The 22,140-nt window shown below is 34.2% G+C and overlaps 1 protein-coding gene across 24 annotated transcripts in view; it reads right to left on the minus strand.

Annotated features, from left to right (window-relative positions):
• Positions 1-686: 686 nt before the first annotated feature.
• PDE1A (phosphodiesterase 1A) overlaps positions 687-22,140 on the minus strand; it is a 347,596-nt gene continuing 326,142 nt past the window's right edge. For 9 of the 24 annotated variants that reach the window (XM_085000028.1, XM_085000032.1, XM_021075596.2 and 6 more), the window contains 2 exons: positions 4,404-4,521; positions 687-3,182 (listed from right to left, as the gene is read on the minus strand). In XM_085000028.1, coding sequence (XP_084856154.1) covers positions 4,448-4,521 — 74 coding nt within the window. In that variant the 3' untranslated portion in view covers positions 687-3,182; positions 4,404-4,447. Of the gene's footprint in view, positions 3,474-4,403; positions 4,750-5,030; positions 5,584-16,162; positions 16,620-22,140 lie in introns of those variants that run through there. The other 15 variants (XM_085000030.1, XM_085000038.1, XM_021075587.2 and 12 more) reach the window with 9 other exon arrangements.

A 22,140-nucleotide genomic window follows, 5' to 3' on the forward strand; every position in this document is an offset into this window, starting at 1 on the left:
TTCTGCCCCATCCTACATAGATGTGGTAGAGAGAAAGAGGCCTTTGGTACCAGAGAGACTGGTATGGTACCAAAGTTCCAGTCTGGAGTCTGCTGCTTGAGACCCTCATGGCCTTAGACAAGGCTCTTTCTCTGAAATTTGGTTTTCTTACTCATATCAATTCCCACTTTGCTGGATTACGGTGGATAAGAGATTAATATTTGCTAAGTGTTTGCCTGGAGTCTGTACATAGGAAATAAGCAATAAATATGAACTTTTGTTTATTATTTGTTATTGAAATGTCAACTCATGAGCCATCCATTCTAAGAAGTTTCCTTGGAAGTCCTGAAGATGGAGGCAGTTTTAAACCTCATTTAATACCCAGAGGTGCATTTTATTTGCAACTGGTTATTTTGTATGTGCCAATTTAGTTATTCATGTTTTTAGACTATCTCCTCTATAAAACAGGACATTTCTAGAGGAAAGATTCAGGTTTCCAGAATCCAGCATGCACCATGCATCTACCAAGAAGTAAACAATAGGTGCAGAAATAAATGTTCAATGAACACTCCTTTCACAGAGCAAAAATTACTTTCTGATAGGACTTATATCAGTTTTTAAGTTGGTATACATTAGTTTTCCCTGATTTCATCATTTCAATGCCCCACCAAACTGAATTATATCAGGCATCAAATATTTCACCATAGTTTCCCTCAAGTATGATTTATTTAGCAATCATATACAATAGGAAATACAGAGAATTACAGCAGAATAAAAACACAAGAATTGTAGCTTGTCATGTTAAAAATTAAATAAAAGAGATACTGGTTAAATAAAAAGGCATATGAAATTGTTATATGTTGGGTAGCTGAGGATACAAATGCCAGACAGGACATTTAAGGCGCAGCAGTCTAATTCATCCATTCCTCTTTTCGAGATGGATTCAACATGAATGCTTACAGAAGGATGGGCACTAGTACCCTCTGCTCTGACTTCCTGCCAATTAACACTAATTAGTGGCTCTTAGAGAGAGGAGGGAATAAGGAAGATACAAAGGAAATAAGTAGAGAGGGGAGGGGAAGGAGGGAAAGAGGAAGCAAGGGAGGGAGATTAGCAAAAGAAAAAGTACATCAATGGTGTGACAACTCTTCTGAGGAGAAGGAACGTGTTTTCTCCACTCCCCTGGAAGTTCAGTCACAGCACACTATAAGTTACATAACCTGGAAAATTAGGTTTAAACCCATATACATAAAATGATGAATTCATTATATTCCTCTATTTTAAAATGTAATAAAGCCTATATATCTTAAAGTATTAATAAGAACAAAGTGGACATGCTTCCCATGACAATTAAGAAGCAGTGTTTCAATTTACTTCTCTGTTGAGAGATCCTATAGCTTTACTGAAAGACAAGTGGCTCAAATAGGAACAATAGTAATTAGACTTCCCAGATAGTTAGACTATTTTAAATGCAGAATATTTTCTAGCTTGTAAGTAGCTACCTCAAAAAGACATTAAAAGCACTAGTTGCAGTTTCTCCATAAATAGAAACAAGAAGTCCATTGTTAAAGGACAAAAAGTTACCATGATGTACATATCTATAAATTTCCCCCCAACACATCATTATAGACCAATCTTTACTGCTTACATTTAAAAAATCAATTCCATTATAATATATATGATACAATTCAATTATTTAGCTGTGTTCTACATAAGATTCAGGTGAAACAAAAGGTGAGGACCTTATTCACAAAACATTTAAAAGCATCTTATGCACAGTCTATGCACAATATATCTTAAATTAGAATGCATACCTAATATGCATATAGAATATGGCTTACACATGAAAAGAGATCTAAGTTGTGAGTTATAAAATCCCACTACTTAGACATAAAAGCTTCTGATTGCATCCATTTCTAAAATATTGCTTAACATCGTGGAACCCAGAGAAGAAGCATGTGCCACAGAAAACTTATTAGGCTAGACATACCCACCTTTGTTTTATTCTTTAATTGATGGCTACTCTTGATTTTTTCCATTCAATTTATGCCTTTCACAAAGACAAATTCACTTGGGCTCACAATCATTGAAGTATTTGCACAGAGAAAAGTTACAACACCTACTTGTGCTTGACTTTTCTTGTCAGCTAATAACACATAAAGGTAGTTCTTTAGTTTGGAGCAACGGCAAGGCTCTGCACATGCTCAGGCAAAACATGACAAAGAAGCTGTCTCCAAGGGTTGCAGTTTGTTTTTTGTAGTAAAATTATAAAGCCACATCAAATAATGTTATCTGTAAAGTATAGACTTCTATTTTCATAGACATTTTTGAATACACACACACACACACACACACATACTCACATACACTTCTTGTCATTTATCCCTTGGCCTGTAATATATTTTGTTACATCTTGGTGGGATCAATACCCCAGAAGGCAAATTCCATTCTCAGTTCTAGTGTCTGTCTCCAACAATGGCTGAAGGTTCTCATCATCTTGGATCCTAGGTAATGTGTGACTTGCATTATGATGACACCCACGTAGGTGATGTGCTAGTGCAGCCTGGTTCACTGCTTTTAGGGACAGGTTTCACTGCAGCTTCTCAGCTTGAGAGTTACAATGAAGAGTTCATCAGGTGACAGAGCCAGGGCTCGAGTCTCCACTGTGTCATAGGACTTCAACTTCAGCTTCTGAGCAGACATGCCTCTCACACCTCTCATTTTGTTCCCATGTATTTAAAATAACAAGGACAATCTAAATAGCCTCAGAGCTGCAAAAGGTATTTTCCCAAAATTTTGTTTTTGCTTTTACTTAACATCTTAAAAAACTGGTAGTTACAGCCTCTGTGTAAAATAATGCACAAAAGTAAATTCTAAAAATGCCTCATCTTCTGCACGTATGCCGTAACTGGATTCAAAGTAATGAAAACTTAAAACGGTCCAACTTTGTCTTAAAAATTTCTCTGGCTTGATTGAAGAAGGCCAAATTGTGGACAAAGAACAACAGAAGCACTGGCCAAAATCTCTTAATAGCAACTTTAAGTGTATTTATTTAGCTAGAATTACTAGCTCAGAATTTATGTTCCTTTAATTCCTTATATAAGTCCATAAAAATGGCCTGTTCCAAATGTATGTTCAAAGAGGAGAATCTGGGTTTGTGGAAAATTGAAGCTTTAGGATATTTTAGTGCTGTTCTCATTATCCTGAAATAAAATCCAAATGAAAATGAAGATCATGTTTTAGTCATCTATAGGCATTGATATGGTGGCAGTTTCATGTTGGACTTTCTGTACTTTGTCAAAAATAAGAAATTTATCAGTAGATAATAGATATTCATTTTATGTCAGGTAGAATTCCTCTTTCTATCTCCTCTGTGTGTGTGTCTTTAGAGTTTGCTGGAGGGTGTGGAGAGAAATTTCTTAAAATTGTTTAATATAGAGCTGGTTCTTAAAATCTCTATCCAGTTTGTGGCTTGATTTCTATACACAATTCACCTATAAAATAGTAATCATGATCACTATCTTTGGAACTGCTGATAGGACTGAGATAATACATGTGAGGTGTTCATCACAGTGCTTCACAATGATAGTTGCTATTAATGAAACTATTATTATCAATTATAGTCTTAGGACCAACTCAAGAATACTGAGAAATGAATTATCTTAAAAGCTAAATTACATTTTAACTCTGTCATATCTAAAGCAACATTTGAGGAGCTACTGATAACATCTCAAAGGCTCAGTATGGTACCTATGCATTTTCACTTGCCCCTACCATCACCCTAACAACAGGACTTATTATAATACGTTTTAAAGGAGGCACCAAGACATCTCTACTCTAAAAACATTCCTCCATTTAAAGTGGCTGCACCTTCTCTGTTGGCCCAAAACAGTGGTTTTTAACTTTAGTGTACAAAAATAACAACAGACTGAATTATTAAAAATTCAGATTTCTAAGGCACCGCTCCCAGAGTTAATGATTTGGTAGATCAAAGATGAGTCCTAGAGGCTGAATTTTTACAAAGGGAATTATTGATGCAAACATCCATGGAGTTTAGTAAACACTGATGTTTGTTTCATAATATATACCTGCTTTATTATCACCCAGTGTAAAAATTTATATTTCCTACATGAAGTATAGAAATAAATCTATGTAAAACATTCATATTTCTTCTATGAAATAGTACTAAAAGGTCTAAAGCACTAAAAGGTTTCAGTAAGTGAAATTTTTTTATTGATGAGCAAGTCAAAAATTATTTGAAAAGGTAAATATTTAAAGTATCCCTGCTAAGGTTTTGCTTCAGAAAATATAGATTTTCCAAAAAGAATCTAGGAGGACACTTAAATAAGGTAAGTTTTTTCTAATAATATTCTACAAACCATCCACTTCTGAAATAAATTTCCCATCCCCCAAAATACAATTACCTCTCATATTTAAAATGACAGAAGCCTTAAAAGTTGTTTCAAATCTATGAATGTGTCTCAGCGTATTTTTCTTCAGCATTTACTAGATCTTCTAAGTTCTTATGAAGATCAGGTTCACCTAAAAAACAAGCACACAAATAACCAAATATAATATAGGCCTGAGAAAAAACCCAGTAAGGTCAGGAAACTGAAGCAATTAGTCAAATGTTGAAGACCGGATTTTACAATGGATTTTGTGGCACATTTCTCCAAAAATAACACAAATTTTTCTTTCAGCCTGAGGATTTACAGAGTAAAACAGGTCATCTTCTGGTGGTTGTAAAACTTTGTAAAGTTGCAATTTAATCTGTAAATAATGAAATGAAATAGATGAGACATTTAAATATCTATTAAATCAAACATAAAAATTATATGTTTTTTTGAAAATTTTTAATTAAAACAAATTATTTTAAACAAAGCCTCTAATGTTCAGTGTCTTTTTATCATTGCTTAGTTGCTATAAATTTAAAACAAATGAGTATAATAGAATATAATGTTTAAGACAAGACACCATCTGCCAAAACAAACTAATGGAATTTATAATCTTAGAATCACTCAGCTTCTGAATAAATGCTGAAAAAAAATTACCATGGAAAATGTTCCAACATTTTCAGAGAGGTTGCAGAGAATCTATCAAAAAAAAAATAGAAACATAAAGCAAAATTTACAGATGAAAGAGTCATTATATAAGAAAGAAAGTTAAACGATTAGAAGAATTTAATTTTTGAGTCAATTACTCAAAATATCTTGATATTTTGGAAAACAGTCATATATTATAGAATGCTCTTTTCATCAGAAATTTGATTGAAAATATACTAGCAATTAAACTTTGCACCAATTAACTTTGAGATCATTTCTCCAACATACATTTTAAGACTGTCTTGTCTCTATCGCAACTAATATTTATAGTTTATAAAATTAGGAAGCATATAGAACTTATGGTGTTTATCACAAAGAAAATTATTTTGTCCCTTACTTTTGCTTTAGAATATATTCAACAGGAGAAACTTATCTTTTGTCCCAGCTTTAATCTTTCAGGTAGTTTCAGGACTTTTCCAATCATTCTTAGATGATAAAAACATCATGTGATCACATTAGATTGCCAATGTCTTAGGTCTGGTCACATCTAAAATACATCAATCTGAAAACAAAGATAAAACTTCTTCCCAACCTTGGAATTGTTGCAAAGCTTAGGAATGGTGGTGGTGGGGGTCATGACTGATGCTTTTATTTCTTGTTTGCCATCCACCAGTTTGGCTACCTTGGACTCTTGAACTGGAGCAAAGGAGGGAGGGCTAAGAAGAGCAACAAATTTCCTATCTGATCAGTACCACTGTAGGATGGCTTTGCACTCACTAGACCTGGCAGGTGTTTAGAACTGACTTTATTCTGTGAGCACATTCATAAGCCTTTCAGGGACTTCTGTCAAGTATCATGGCTGGAGACTTCTCACTACCTCGGTATGGACATGTGAAACTCTGGTTCTTTTGCAATATTCACAGTAGCCCTTGGAAACATTGGTTCGTACATCTCCAGCTTCTGTCTCCTGAGGTCCTGTCAGTCTTACAAATATAGGTTCCAAATATTTGGTTCATATGAAACATTCATTATGTCTTTACTCCCATAAAGCATGTGAGGAAAGGCTAAAATTTATATAGCTTCCTCCCCTCTGGCTTATTTGCCACTATCTAACCTTTTAGACCTCTTAAATAAGAACTAGATTCCATTCCCAGTATCCCCTTAACTTCAAGCTCTCCAAGGGTGAAGCTCTCTATCTTTGATTTGAGGTGAAGATGGAAACATCTCTACACTTTACCCAATAGCAAAGAGCTCATTAAAGAAATCCTCCTCACAAATCCTATTCTAAATGTCAACAACCTGACTGTTTCAACTGTTTGATTTTGGGTGAAGGTTATAACTGACTTTTGAATCTTTGAAATTTCTGCTTCACAAGTTAATTTGTTTCTGACATTTATCATCTTAGAGTCTTGGCTTCAACTTTTGATTTAATATCTTGTTACTTATGATTAGAACAGAACAAAATAGACTGGAATAGAGCAGGAGTAGAAAAAATAGATTGAATTAAAATAAAGAAATATAAGTAATTAATTCTCTGGTTCTCAAAAAATTTGAGACTCTTTCACAGTGGGCAAAAGGACACTGAGGTTCTGGAGTTCCCACTGTGGCTCAGCAGTAATGAACCCAACTAGTATCTATGAGGATACGGGTCCAATCCCTGGTCTCACTCAGTGGGTTAAGAATCCAGTGTTGCCATGAGCTGTGGTGCAGGTCACAGACTCATCTTGGATCGGGCGTTGCTGTGGCTGTGGTGTAGGCCAGCAGCTACAGCTCCGATTTGACCCACAGCCTGGGAACTTTCATATGTCGTGAGTGTGGATAGGAAAGAAGAAAGAAAGAAAGAGAGAGAGAGAGAGAGAGAGAAAGAAAGAAAGAGAGAGAGAGAAAGAGAGAAAAAGAAAGAAAGAAAGAAAGAAAGAAAGAAAGAAAGAAAGAAGAGAAAGAAAGAAAGAAAGAAAGAAAGAAAGAAAGAAAGAAAGAAAGAAAGAAAGAAAGAGAAAGAAAGAATGAGAGGAAGAAAGGAAGGAAGGAAGGAAAGAAGGAAAGAAGAAAGAAAGAAAGAGAAATAAAGAACAAAAAAAGGACACCGAGGTTTACCAAGAATCAAATGTTCTTATTTCTAGGGGATAAAGAACTCACCATTAACAAAAGAGGAGTAACAAAAAAAAAAAAAAAAAAAAAAGTAACAAAAGAGGAGCAAAACAGCAAATGGTTAAAAAGCAGCAACACACCCCACCCCCAAATGTTACATAGACTATACCCAAGAGTAATTTCATTAGAAGAGGAACAATTTAAAACTCTTAACTCAAGAGAAGATTTTTGCAGCACTGAAAAAAAATGTGTTCCTTGAAACTATAAAATTCCAGATGTTTTCAGAGACACAGACACAACATTGCCAATCAATTGCTTGGCAGCCAGATTGCCTAGGAAAATACTGAGGAAAAATTAGAGTGCTCAGCAAATTCAAACCACATCTTTTAGTTAATAAATCTTTAGTTGTAGAAGTCTTTATAACTAACTTCGATAATACTATTTGGAAGTAACTTTTAGGCTTTCATAAAAAAATAAAGTCATAGCATTCTGATATATTATTATGCCAGAAGTGAAGAAATGATTTGCCTTGTTCAATTCATATCATTAATGTTAGATAATCTTCATGACCCAAGAATGGTCTATGTAAAAGACCTTGAAAAACATCTCTATAATCCAAGGTTCAAAACATTTTAAAATCAGAGTCCTCTCTTTTAGTTTGGGTAAACCGATGGCCTCCTCAACATAAAATACATTAAAAATGATAAGAAATACATAAGGTTACAAAGGATTTCACTTACATTATAATTATCAACAACTTTAAGTAATCCTTAAGATGTGATACAGTAACATATTATAATAAAGTGCTTCTTTATTAATGCATTAAATAACAAGATCTAGCTACAGGTCTATAATCCAGTAGTTTTGAAATAATAATATCAAATGATACCTCAAGGTATTTCCATGAATTTAAATTTTATGAAAATATCTATGATTTCCACTAGTGACAAACACAAATAGCACAAGTTTTACTATTTTGTTTCCTACAAATGCAAAAAAAAAAAAAACAAAAAAAAAACCCTACACTTTAGTTCAAGATTAGTAACAAATCACTCTCCAAGTGTACAAGCTCCATCTATACAACATGGGTTAAAATTTTTAATATAATCTAACTTAATTTTACGGGTAAGAAATAGGCCCAGAATAATCAAGTTATTTCCCCCAGTAGAGAACACAAATAGATAACCTGAAGTCAAAACTACTGGCTTTTAAGTCACCATTATTCCAACAGGACCCATAATACGACCCTGGAATTTCATTTTATTGAAGAGATTTTCAAGTTCGCATACATAGGAAACTATACCCTAGGAATGAATGGAATGAGTCTGTTCAAAGCAAGTGCACAGAAACTTGTTTGTCAGTCAGCAAAAAGGTAGCAGAAGTAAGAAACTTTGAATAATTCTGTTCATCTCAATGAGCTTTTAGGTATTTATCTAAATGTTAAAATTTGAAAAAAGTCATTTGTAAAGTGATGGAAATATGGGTTTTGCTTTAAAAACACAGTCTAAAAATCAGTGGAGTGCAGGGAGGGGATAGTGGTAATAGGAAGGACAGACCTACCAAAATAAACATAAATCCTCTATATTTAGCTAATTTAGGCTCTTAGCCTACAATTTGAGCTCACTATTATTATGTTAGAATCATAGTATGTTAACTTTGTAGGTGATATAAATAATATTTGCAGGGAATAATATAAGCATACCACCAACTGCATGTTAGAGACTCCAACTGTCCAGTTATGGTCTTGCTGAATTATTATTTAAAAAATAATCTGCTAGGATAAATTATTATACAATTGAAAATATAACAAAAATAATCAATACCTTGTGGACAACTGCTTAGTGGTAGGCACTATTTTAAGTGTTTCACTCATCTCAATTCTCTGAATCCTCAAGCAAACCTAGGAGATGGTATTAAATAATTGTAGAAACTGAGATGTAGGTTGAGCCATCTGCTCAAGGTTTCAAGGCTTCAAGGCTATCTAGTGGCTACATCTCTCTGACAAAGTCCAACCAGAATCTTGGTCTCTAGTTTCACCATTTCCCAAAATACAACCATTTGCGTATCACCTTCACCATTTCTGCTATATCTATCTGCCATTTATTCTCGTAATTACAAATATTTTTTCTTTAAACAGACTTTAAATCTACTCTCTTGTAAAAAATTAGTTTTATCCTAAATACTAATCTCCAAAGAAATGACAGATTTAGTGTGCTTGCTGTGTTTTCCCAATACAGAGAATTCATAATTAACAAAAAGATCAATTCTATAGATATAAAACCACAATAATTGATTTAATTTAATTGTCTATATTTGCCTTCATATATTTCTCACCTGTCTGACCCAATAATCCTTGGAGTAGTAAAACTGTTACCAAAATTCCCATCTTAGAAATGAGCACATGGTCAGGGATAACTGACTAGTCCAAGGCACCATAGCCTAAGAGAGTTTGGGAGACAGATCCCCACATCACCCTTTGAAAAGTACTCCAGTTAATTTTCCATTTCAACAAATAGTGTTTGAAAAACACTTAGCAGAAAATTGTTTGTACAGTCTTTTTCAACAGAAAGAAAGACTAATCTGGCTATACTGCATTCTCATTTCTTCATAAGAAAAATATTACCTTTGCTATGTAGACCAGTATTTCCTCAGGCTGAGAGATCTGTCTAGTTTGATTCAGTTTTATTTTTGGTCCATTTCTGTAGCTTTATGTTACCAATAACTAGAAAGAATCGATGATCTAGGACTGAAAATTATAGTCATTGGATAAATGCTATGTAGGATAAATCAGAGATTCGATTCTAACTGGTTTTTTTGGAATCTGCAGAATATAATTTTCCTTAGAGGTTGAAAATAAGAAATCTTCAACACCAGGAGAAAACACTCTTAATTAAAAACATCTTGAAAGGAAATAGATGTATGTTTTTTGCCTGAGGATACATTTTGCTGCATTCATGAAAGTAATAGTAAGCAAAGGCAAGACTGAACAGTAAACACCAACAGAGATGAGGAGAAAGAGAGGGTGAGGCTGTTGAAGAAAAACTCCACCCCTTTCCAAGTGTAGTAGTTCCAACCTTATAAAGTTAGAGAAAGTAATACTTGATTTCTTAAAGTCTTATATAAGATACATATCAAAAGATGGGTAATTTTTTTTCCTTTTTAGGGCCACTCCTGTGGCATATGGATGTTCCTGGGCTAGGGGCTGAATCAGAGCTGAGTCTGCAGGCCTACACCACAGCCATAGCAACACCGGATCCAAGCCACATCTGCATCCTATGCCACAGCTTGTGGCAACAACGGATCCTTAACCCACTGAGCAAGGCCTGGAAATGAACCCACATCCTCATGGACACTACATCAGATTCTTAACCCACTGAGCCACAACAGGAACTCCAGATAGGTCATTTTTTGGTTGTTGTTGTTTGCTAAAGCAATACAAAGCACATCAGTTTACATCAGCAAACTCCAGAAAGAATCCCAATGCACAAAGTATTCTATGGGTGATCTAGGGACACTGAAAGATTTGTGTACATTCCTTTGCCATTCAAAGACATTTTACCCAATTTGGGGAGCCAAACCCACGTCAAATAGCCAGAAATCTTAATGTTTAAGTTCCACTGACACTAGAGTTTAAACAGTAGGAGGTAGTGAGCTGGCTCCTTGAAAGAGTTCCATCTAAAATTAGGTCTACAGGATGCATATGTTTTGTGGCATGAGGATAGGAATGTTCTCTTAATGAAAGGAGTAAGGAGGTGAGCTGGAAGAGCAGAATATGAGCAAAGGCAGGAGATAAGAAAGAAAAAGATGTACCAAGGAAGGAGTAAAGCCCAGTTAAAAAAAAACTCTATCCTCTGGTTGAAGAAACAGTTTCTCCTTCAGTATCATTCTTTTAGGGGTAAGCTCTAATACCTATTGAAATGTTCTTATTCCCAGATGGGATTTGTCCGACTGAATCACAGATTTTTTTCTTTTCTTTTTTAAGCAAGCTCTGGTGGCAGGGAAATGTGAGGGCATTGATTATCTTTGGAGGTAGACGCGTTGGGAGGGTAGCAATGGAGGAAGAAGGTCTAGGGGGTAGTGAAATGAAGACCACTCAAATCATACTTTATCTGCTGTAAAGAGTGGTAGCAAAAAGTTGCGGAAATTTTAAGGTTTGGCTCTTAGAACCAATTTAATGTGAGAGGCAATGTGGGCCTTCTCTAGTTTCTCAATCAGGGATGAAAGATGAGATGAAAATTGAGCCTGAGAGGTGTGCCAAAAAATCACTTTTTCTTTATCATTTATAAGTAGAAAAAATGCATGCAGAAAACTAATTTTAGTTTTCTAAAGTAGTTTCAAAAGTTAAAACGTGGAAAAAATTATAAAATGATAGAAACATTTGGCTTTGCTTTTAGTATTCTAGTTAATTGGATTTTCTATTTAAAGTTGGATTAAGAAAAAAAGAAAAAAGATTTCAATTGCTTTCAGTAAAAATGTTTAAGTATGTCAATATGGAAATGCACTTTTGTGCCTAAATGGAGGGCTGAACATAATTACACTCTTTTGAATGTAGATAATCCTGCAAAAACACCTGAGGTATATTATTCTAAAATAAGCTATTAATTTTCACTTCCTTATATGTGTAGAATAGAGTGTCATTTATGTTTACTAGCTCTAGAAAACTATTAAAAGATCAATTCTTGATTTTGTTGCTTTGTGGCCATTTCTACTCAATTTGAAAGTTAAAAATAGTTGAAGGTTCTACTTTCAAGGTAGGATTTAATAACAATGCAACTACTCTCAGAAATTATTTCTCAAATTGCTCAACTTTAACAATGTCAGAAAGAAAAAACAATGGTTCCTGCACATATGTAACTTTCCACTTATCCACAATCTCTGGTCTACAATTTTCCATAAGGTTCTGAACCCTTGTGTTTTAAAATGGACCAAACATGGACATAAGATGTCATCAGATTTACAAGTCTGGGTCGTTATACAAAATCTTTAAAAAGGATACAATACAGAAACTATTTTAAATATTAAATTCTTATTAAAATCTGTATAAATGTATTTTAACATGAATGTGCTATTATTTTTTTATTAAATCATATGTAATCTGTGCAAGAAAGAGTATAGATAAATGATTAACAATGACAAAGTTTATTATTATTAACGATAATATTAGTAGCAACAGCAAAAACAGTAGTTAACATTTAGGGAATACTTACTATGTGCCAAGCACTATGCCAAGTGCTGCTTCTATTTTATCACTTAATCCTCCCAACGATTTCTATTGCTCAAAATCATATATCATCTAAAGAGCAGAACTGGGGCTTCAAACACAGAGTCATGCACTAAACTGAAAATTTGGTCACACAGTGCTAACTTCCTAACCTAAAGGGGCAAGTTTCCATTGGATCTGAAAAAGTGAAACCATTTTGTGTTGTTTGGAGAAATATAATTGCAAAGATTCAAGTTGAGAAATGAGGAATAAATATGACATTTTTCATCTTCCTGCTCTGACAAGCTGCCAAAAAAAAAAAAAAAAAAATCAGGTTTAGCAGCACTTTCTACAAACCAAAACTCTCTTTTTACAATTGCTTTCTATAGTAAAACCTGCAGTGGAAGACAGATGAAGAAAGCCTCAAATCCAAGACCCACACTTAGGGAGATTTCAAATTGAAGTGCTGCAGAAAAGAGCCAAGTGTTATCTTGCTAATGCCACAGAGGAGAAAGAACAGACGTTCATGACTCCAGGAGTAATGAGATGTTATTCAATTTAAAGCCCAACATAAATACATGACTGAGGTAAATATCTATGCTTACAAAAGATCAAAAGGTGTAAATGAGAAAACCCTGCAATAGTTTTTGTCTCAAGAGTTTCTGACTCACCATCCCGCAATTCACTATAGACTTCAGGGATCACAAACTGAATACACTGTTTTCTTTGCATATTCATATGTAGCAAAAGCAATGAATTGCTTCTAACCTAGAGACTGTGAACATCACAAATTTCTCATTTTTTACTGTTTATGATCAAATTTTTCAGTGGAGGAGGCACTTTTTTTTTTTGGTATGAGTTTCTATCTAGGGAAGATGAGAGAAGAAAGAATCAGGAAAGTATGTCTCCTTTGATTTTGCTCATCACTTTTCCCTTGGAGACAAAAAACACTTAAAATCTTCACCAAGCTGAATACAAAATTTTCAGCAAGTAGGTACCTACTACAGAAAAAGATTTAGAATATATCAGTGGCCTGCATAATCCAAAATTCTCAGAAGTTTTGGCTGTCTCTGATGGTATGCTATACATATTGCTTGCCAAATATACTAAATGCCCAAATGACTTTTTTCTGTTTTTTTTTTTTTCTCCCCATCTTATTATCTTTAAGTCACCAAATCTTAGAAGGCTGAGTTGGTAACTACATTGATTAAAGTCTAAGAACCAGCCAAAATAGAAATCAATCTCACATATCCAGCTATCCTTTAACCCGGAATGTGAAAAACTGGTATTTTTACAAAATGCCTCCCAGGCTATTTTTTTCTCTCCTTTGTACCTGTTCTTATCTAACTTAGGCTGGCTGTGGCAAGGGGCTATTTGAAGAAATGTGTAGAGAAAACTTTATCCACGTAATGGTTGCTGAAATCAGTAGTGGAATAAATTGCTTCTCTCGATCATATCTGCAATGTTCTCCTATTACAGTACATTTATAAATTGTAAATCCATGCTTTAAAATAAAAGCACTTTAAGCAATTAGTTACAAAGTATTTTATTAATCTACAGCATTTAGCCAGGATTGTGGGAGCAGTTGCGATCTCTATTCTATAATAACCGATATAATAGGATAAATCTCATGATGGAGGTATACTTATTTAAAATAAGTATATTTGAGAAAATAATCTGAAAAATATATATATGAATCACTTTGCTGCATACCTGAAACTAACACAACATTGCAAATCAACTATACTCCAATACAAAATTTAAAAAATCATGGGTGTTCAATTATCTCTACATCAAAAACATCAAAACAATTACCTCATTTTTGTTGTATTTCTTTTGTTTGATGAGATTTCCATTTCTTACTGATAACTCTGGGTTTTCTCTAAACAGCAGACTGGCACAGCATATTTTATAGAAGCCTCATTCATGACAGAAGGATATGAGAACATAGGACTCTTCTGAATGAATCCCATGTCCAGAGTGATGGAGATAATATTATTGAGTGGATTCTTGTGCTGAATTTCTCTCTTTACCCCCACAAATCACAATTAGTACAAGTCTTCCAAGATCACTCATTACAAGCTATCTTGCTAGAAAATGAGCCTCGACTGGGTTTTGAAAATTATATGGAAAAAAAGTTTGGGCATCAGATTCTTGAAGGTTTTCATCATTTTCTCTAGCCTTATATACTAAACCTCACCTGAAGAGATTTCTTGGATCACTTTTCTTTTTCCTTCATTTTTCATCATTTCTTCAGAGAAATTAAATATATCTAAAAAAGGGCAAAGACTTTGGCTATAAATCTTTTTTTGCATGATTTCTGGGAATTTCCTAGATTCCTATAGTTAACAAGGGAAAATTATATTAGCCAAAGAATGAACAACAGTCCTAGAAGAAGTTTTTCAGAACCAGAGTTTGGGCTATATACAAGGGCTAAATCTAGGCATACTTTCAGGAATAGTAACTATGATGGTAATGTATTCTTTTGGGAAAGAAGTGAATTGCCATAAACCAAGTTTGCTGGATTAGTCAAACTTTTCTTCTTTTAGAATTGTTTTCTTTTCCTAAAGAATTCTATGCCAAGAAAAACTAAAGGCAAGTATTTTAAGTGGAAGGATCCTCAACATAAAGTATTTAAAGGTGGTTCATTTTCAGCTCTACAAATTGAGTAGCTATACCAGCTATTCAGAATGAGCCAATTCCATTCCTTCATTCACTCATGCAGAGAACTGGATAGATTTGAGAGATATTTGTGAGATATTATCTATAGGCTAACTTGATGGATTAACTAAGAATGGAAACTGATAGAAGAGTCAAGTTCAATTCACCATGTAGCAATTCACTCACTTGATCGATGGAATTGATCTACTGCATGTTTTCTCATGAGTTAAGCATAAACTCATATCAGAATTTTTATGAGTAGGTAGCATTTTTCCATAGTATACTTTTCTAAGGAAGCCTTTTATAAGATTTCCATATAGTTTGAAGTCACATACGTTAGCCCAGGAGGATAATAAGAATTATGGTAGAAAACACTAAATTCTGAGCACTTTGCATAACTTACGGATTTAATTCTCATGACAGCTACTTGTGTGATCCTCACTGTAAATAGATTAAATAATTTGTTCAATTACATAGCAAATAAGTGATGAGAACAGGATTAGATAAAATAGTCTAGGTCAGAGCTCTGAATCCTAACTCTATACTAGGCAGACTTCCTGGGTATAACGTAATACCTGCTATGTTTTTTTGGTCTTTCTTCAGTACGAATGTATGACTTATCTTTGAAATTAAATCTAACAGGTAAATGACAGCTTTTTTCCCCCAAAGACAGAGTCAGAGAGTAGGAAGAAATAAACTTCTCTGTGAATACACATTCTTAAACATTAGACACCAGCCAATCTGTTACTTAATTATGGGGACGTTCCTACAAGACCAGTACAATAACCATTAAGTCAACTACTATGGGATCACAATGTAGATGGGGTAGAATAGCAATTCTTAAAAAAAAAATTAAATTTTCAGGAAGAAAATAACTTGACTAACTTTAAACTAAATTATATATTGGACAGGTCTTTCTCAAATGCCATAAAAGCCAATATATTAAGCCATTTTACCCCTACCATTCACACCTACTAAAAGACAAATATTTTTTCAAAGATATCTGTCCCTTAAAAATTTTTTAAATCATTTTTTATGGCAGAAGGCCATTAAAACATTTGTTCAGTGGGTAAATGGTAGAATTAATATAAAAGATAAATTGTTTATCACAGTCTCTGATGTTTTGGAAAAAGGACATCTAAAGTGAAACTATATGGGTAAGCTTTATTGCAGAAATGACAGTTATTGATTAGCTACTCAAAGAAAATTTATTAATGCTCATTGTATTATCTTAATAAAAATATGCTATAGAATGCCACTTAAGATATTTGAAAACATAAACATACTGATATAGTCACAGCAGCTGAACCAGGTCAACCAAAGAATTTGTAGCTGTTACTTATCTGGTTTGTGACATCAATTCAACATCTGCAAAAATGGATCCCCTTTCTTTCATAGGGCCCTGTAGATTTCCAGCAAGCAGACTTAAATCCCTAAGTCTTTTGGTCAAATTAGAGCTGCCAACATGTATAATGTTTTACTTAAAAATGTTTACTATCAGAAAACTTCTACATTCCTTCCAAGTTTTATTGTCCATGCAGATATAGTTGAGGAGTTCACACACGCTGGAGCAATATCATTTTATATGTCCTGAATTTCTGCAGTTATTATAGTTCCTCTGTCAACAGTTTTGTTAAGCCTCTGCTCTGCAAGAAAGTTTAGAAAATGTAAATAAATCAAGCTGTCACAAGAAACTTCAAGAAGATCTAGAAACTATCCAGAAATTTACTGACTTTGAATTTAGACAAACTAGGTATAAATTCCAGCCTCTTCAAAGACTAATTGTGTGAATTTAGACAAATTAGACAAATAATTCAGGTTCAGTGAGTATTAGTTTTACCAGACTACAATTCCTCCCTTATAGAGTTGCTGCAATAAATGTCTGTATAAAATACCAATGGGCAAATATATATATAATTTATACAAATGTATAATTTATACAAATTATATATTAATTTATTTATATTTACATGTACGTAGAATAGACAAAAATACTTATTCAAAAAAGATATATCCCAATATTTATACTAGCACTACCTATAATAGCCAACATTTAGAAGCAAACTAAATGTCTACTGACAGATGAATGAATAAAGAATATGTGGTAATATAATGGAATATTACTCAGCCATAAAAAAAGAATGAAATAATGGCATTTGCAACACATGGATGCACCTAGAAATTATTATACTAAGTGAAGTTAATAAGTGAAAGATAAACATCATATGATATCATTTATATGTGGAGTCTAAAAAATGGATACAAATGAACTTATTTGTAGAACAGAAACAGACTCACAGACTTCTAAAGTAACTATATGGTTACCAAAGAGGACAGGTGGAGGCAGGGCAGATGGGGACTGGGGGTTTGGAATTGGCATATGCACATTGAGGTATATGCAATGACTGGCCAACAGGGACATGCTATATAGCACAGGGAACTCTACCCGATATTCTGTGATAATCTGTGTAGGAAAAGAATCTGAAGAATGGATGTATGTACATGAATAACTGAATCAGTCTGCTGTAAAGCAGAAATTATCATAACATTATAAATCATCTATAGGTCAATAAAACTTAAAAAAAAAGTCTAAGAGTTCCTGCTATGGCACAGTGGGTTAAGAATCCAACTGTAATGCAGTGGTTCAGGTTGCTGCAGAGGTGCAGGTTTTATCCCTGGCCTAGGAACTTTCATATGCCACAGGTCAGCCATTAAAAAAAATGTCTATGAGAGATAACTGAAAGCTCATGGGGTTAGTTATACTGGGGCTAGGCAAACATTGTAAATCAACTATACTTTAATAAAAAGAGAATTGGGAGGGTGAGAATAACATACACACACTACTGTACAAAATATATGATTAAATAGAATGAACTGTATAGCACAGAAAAATCTACTCAATAGTTTGTAATCACCTATGTCAGAAAAAAGAATGGATATATTTACACATATGACTGATTCACTTTTCTATACACCTGAAACTAATACAATGTTGTATGTCAACTATACACCATAAAATTTAAAAAAAAAAGAGGTAGAGTTGATGAAGCAAATATGCTAGTCTTGGGTAAGGTTTCAAAGAAATTTTTTCCTATTTCTAAGTTTACTCCTATCATGTTGCTATTTTCAGAGTATTATATGAAACTGTGAAAATAATTGAGAAAGATATGTGCATAAACCTGTGATTTGGTTGGCATACTTAACTTCCCTTGACCTCAGTGGTAATACCTAAATCATGAAGTTGTTTGGCTAATTAAATACGATAATGACTATGACAGAATCACATTATTGTCTGGCAAATAAATACATACTTAGTGGAACAGAAATTTGCATTCTGTTTAGCATTAGTACCAACATAATTACAAAAATCACTTATCATATATAATATGCAATATTGCATTTTTTTCTTTTTACGGCCACACCTGAGGTATATGGAAGTTCCCAGGCTAGGGGCTGAATTAGAGCTTCAGCTGCAGGCCTACACCAAAGCCACAGCAATGCAAGATCCAAGCTGTATTTGTGAACTATGGCACAACCTGTGGCAATGCTGGATCTTTAACCCACTGAGTGAGGCCAAGGATTGAACCAGCCTACTCACAGAGACAACACTGATTCTTAACCCACTGAGCCACAACGGGAACCCCAATATGTTGCATTTTAAGATATTTCAAATACAAGTAATAATATATAAGATTTAATTAGTGAACCTATCAAAATCTACTAAAATGTCATGCTAATCACAATGTAAATCTGATCTTTTAAAATTTCAATGATTTTCCATCAGTTTTAAAGATTTACTTTATCTCTGGTGGGAAAGACTTCTAGTTTTCTTTTTTTAATTTTTCAAGCAATAATGCAAGATCTATTTTTAGAAAACTTTTGTTTCTTTTTGAAAAAATCTGATTTTTTCTAACAATAAGTGATTTTAAATAAACCTGTTTGACTACAGTATCATTGTATATTCAATATATTTCAAATAAATTATGTTAAAAATAAGGAAATGCCTATCTTAATAATAACACATATGATGATTTTTCTGATTACAAAGGTAGGTTATAGGTACAGTGATTAAGGTTTTTAAAAATTTCCTGATGGTAGAAGAAAAAAAAATTAATAAGGAATTCAATGAATCTGAAAATAATAACCAAATCATGATCACCCCAGAGATGCCCAGGCATGCTTGAAGAACTATAGATGTCATTTTAGGCCAATTATCAGGCTTTTGTCTTATTGAATGGGCTAAATTTGAGGACAGAACTAAATTGTTCTGTGCAACTGAGGGGATTCTAGAGGCAGAGAAAAGAAAGAGAGGAGAAATCTTAGGTCAAAAGGAATATAGAACTTGAGGTTTTGGAGAGAGAACAGAGGTGAGAGATGAAAGTGATGATTTATATTTTGCTCTAAAGCATAATGTAAGACAACAAAGCTTCCAATGTACTTGGAGCTGGATTAATTATTGGGGGAAACTGACAAAGTCTTGAACCTAGCCTAGTGTGAGGAATATGAAGGACTCAGTCAATTCTGGGTAAAAATTCTGGTTCTATTTTCTGGAGGAAAGTAGCACCTGAAAGGGAGAACTTTCTAAAATAGCTATTCCCTACCTCATGCCCCACCTCTTTAGTCTTCTTCTGCCCCCATCAACTCTACTCCACACTGCAGCGTCCTGTCTAGCATTTTCTTCCCCATCATCACCTTTTTCACTCTTCAAATATCCACTGTCACACTCTGTACCCTAGAGTTTTCAGAGGCTACAAAACTCCTGTGAGCTCCTCCAGTTACTTATTGCAGTTTATTGCAAAGTAGAATTACAGCAAGGGACTAAGTTTTGGTGCCTGAAAATGCTGCAAGTACAGATGTGCAGACATTGAACAAGGGGAAAAGTTTTGGAGAATGTACCCTACCCTTACACTTTAGCCATTTATTTTAGCTCATTTAGCTAACAATCAAAAATATGGTACAACAGGGGGTTCCCATTGTGGCTCAGTGGAAATGAATCAACCATGAGGATACAGGTTAGATCCCTGGCCCCACTCAGTGGGTTAAAGATCTGGGGTTGCCACGAGCTGTGATGTAGGTCACAGATGTGGCTCAGATCCCACTTTCCTGTGGCTATGGTGTAGGCCAGTGGCTACAGCTCCAATTCAACCCCTAGCCCAGGAACTTCTATATGCCAAGGAAAAAAAAAAATACATGGTACATGGTACAACATAACAGTGGCTAATACCATTTCATTCACTGTTAAAATAAAACTTCCCTAGAATAGAGTCAACCCTCCTCTACCCAACACTGACAGAACTTTTCCTGGCTCTGAGCAAGAACCATCAATATCTAAAGCTGAACATCCTACATTCTATGAATTCTCTTTAAAAAATCTACAGGCATTTGTTTTATATATAGTGGGTCTCTGTAAATATTTTCAGAATAACTTCATTAGTAGTTCTCAATATTTTGGCAGGCTCCATAGTTTTAGGCATGTGTAACACATTTTGGTTGTAGTATCTCATGATATTCAATAGTTCTCATTGGGTAGAGTACATCTCCAAAAGGGAACGTCAGAATTTCTCTAAGGCATGTGTAACTGGAAACAGATACTGAATCTCCTTCACTCCCTTTCCTATCCCAATACTGACTTTGGCACATCCTTTTTGAATATATTTTTATCTTCCCATTTTGAGACTTGCAAGGCAGAATGTAAGTACTCCAACTGCAGTACAAATAAGACAGCTTACAAAACTAAGTGATAGGATTCTTGGAGCGGGCATTTTAATGGGGTTTTGGAAGATAGGTAGGATTTTAATAAGTAGAGGAGGGGGCCCAAGAAGGAGGAGGAAAGAACAAGGATAAAGGTAGAAAGAATGTCCACTGACTCTTCCAGGAAGAGAAGACAAATGTTCTATGGTAGAGACACATGACCCAAGACATAGATATTTTAATGGCAGCTTTATCTAGGTACAAACTGATGTCTCCTGAGTACAGCTTTGTCAAGATGGAGCTGGCTCAGATCCTAATCTGTACTTGGCTTGTCTTGGCAAGGAGCTAGTGAAGTTTTCTGCTCTCCCCTCCAAGCCCTCTGCATTCGTTGAAATGCCCAAAAGTGTTCCTGAAAATAAACCATGTTGAACTTTTAAAAAATAAAGTAGTCCCAATGATGCTGATATGCTGCCAGGGTTGAAAACTACTGAGTTATGCCTTATGATAAATGAGTGAATGAATGAGTAACACACAAGTACACACTCACTGAATGAACTGTTATCTAAGTCCTCTAAGGTTAAGTGATTTTGGTGAATACTACCTCTTAAAACTTTATAATTCTGATCTTCCAAATGTTCCATTCTACCAAATGCATACTCCTGCTTTACTGCACTGATAATATAATGTAGAATGTTAGCTGAAGAGATTAAATTAGGAATAGGAACAATAAAATAAATGTATAATATAATACATAATTTAATTTACTAATACTTTCAAATATGATTTAAAAATTATGAGCAAGATCTCATTTAAACTCTCAATTACATTTTAAACCATAATTAGAGAGAAAATGAGAGTCAGTTCTAGTCTTTAATCTCTGAAAGACTTTTCTTCCCTCTGTTTACATGTCCCTTATGAAATCTAAAAAGTATTCATATATTTTCTCCAAAAGATGCTCAAGATTCATAGTCCTGGGAGTTTAGGAGTTATCATGTAAAATGCATTATGTTTTATAAAAAGGTAATGGAAAAGAGTAACTGAAATATTTTATGAATATTTACAAACATAACCTTTAAAGTAATTCAATACAAAGTAACATGGATATATTTTTGTTTTTTTAAAAAAATCTATTTTTATTTTCTCTAAGCAATAGATGTAAGAATGAGTTGCACTATTAGGGACTAATAGGGATTGCTGGCAAATACGAAAAAAAAGATCTGGAGTTCCCATTGTGGCTTAGCAGGTTAAGAATCTGACTAGTATCCATGAGGATGTGGGTTTGATCTCTGACCTTGCCCAGTGGGTTAATGATCCAGCATTACCACAAGCTTCAATGATAAGGTGTAGATACGGCTTGGATCTGGCATCGCTGTGGCTGTGGCATAGGCCGGTAGCTGCAGCTATGATTCGACCCCAAGCCAGGGAACTTCCATATACCGCAGGTGCGACCCTAAAAAGAAAAAAGAAAAAATCTAA

Source organism: Sus scrofa, chromosome 15, assembly GCF_054392235.1.
Source record: "Sus scrofa isolate SSC_HxYL_T2T_F1_AM1 chromosome 15, Sscrofa_HxYL_maternal_Yorkshire_Landrace_v2.0, whole genome shotgun sequence".
In the NCBI taxonomy this organism is placed as follows: domain Eukaryota; kingdom Metazoa; phylum Chordata; class Mammalia; order Artiodactyla; family Suidae; genus Sus; species Sus scrofa.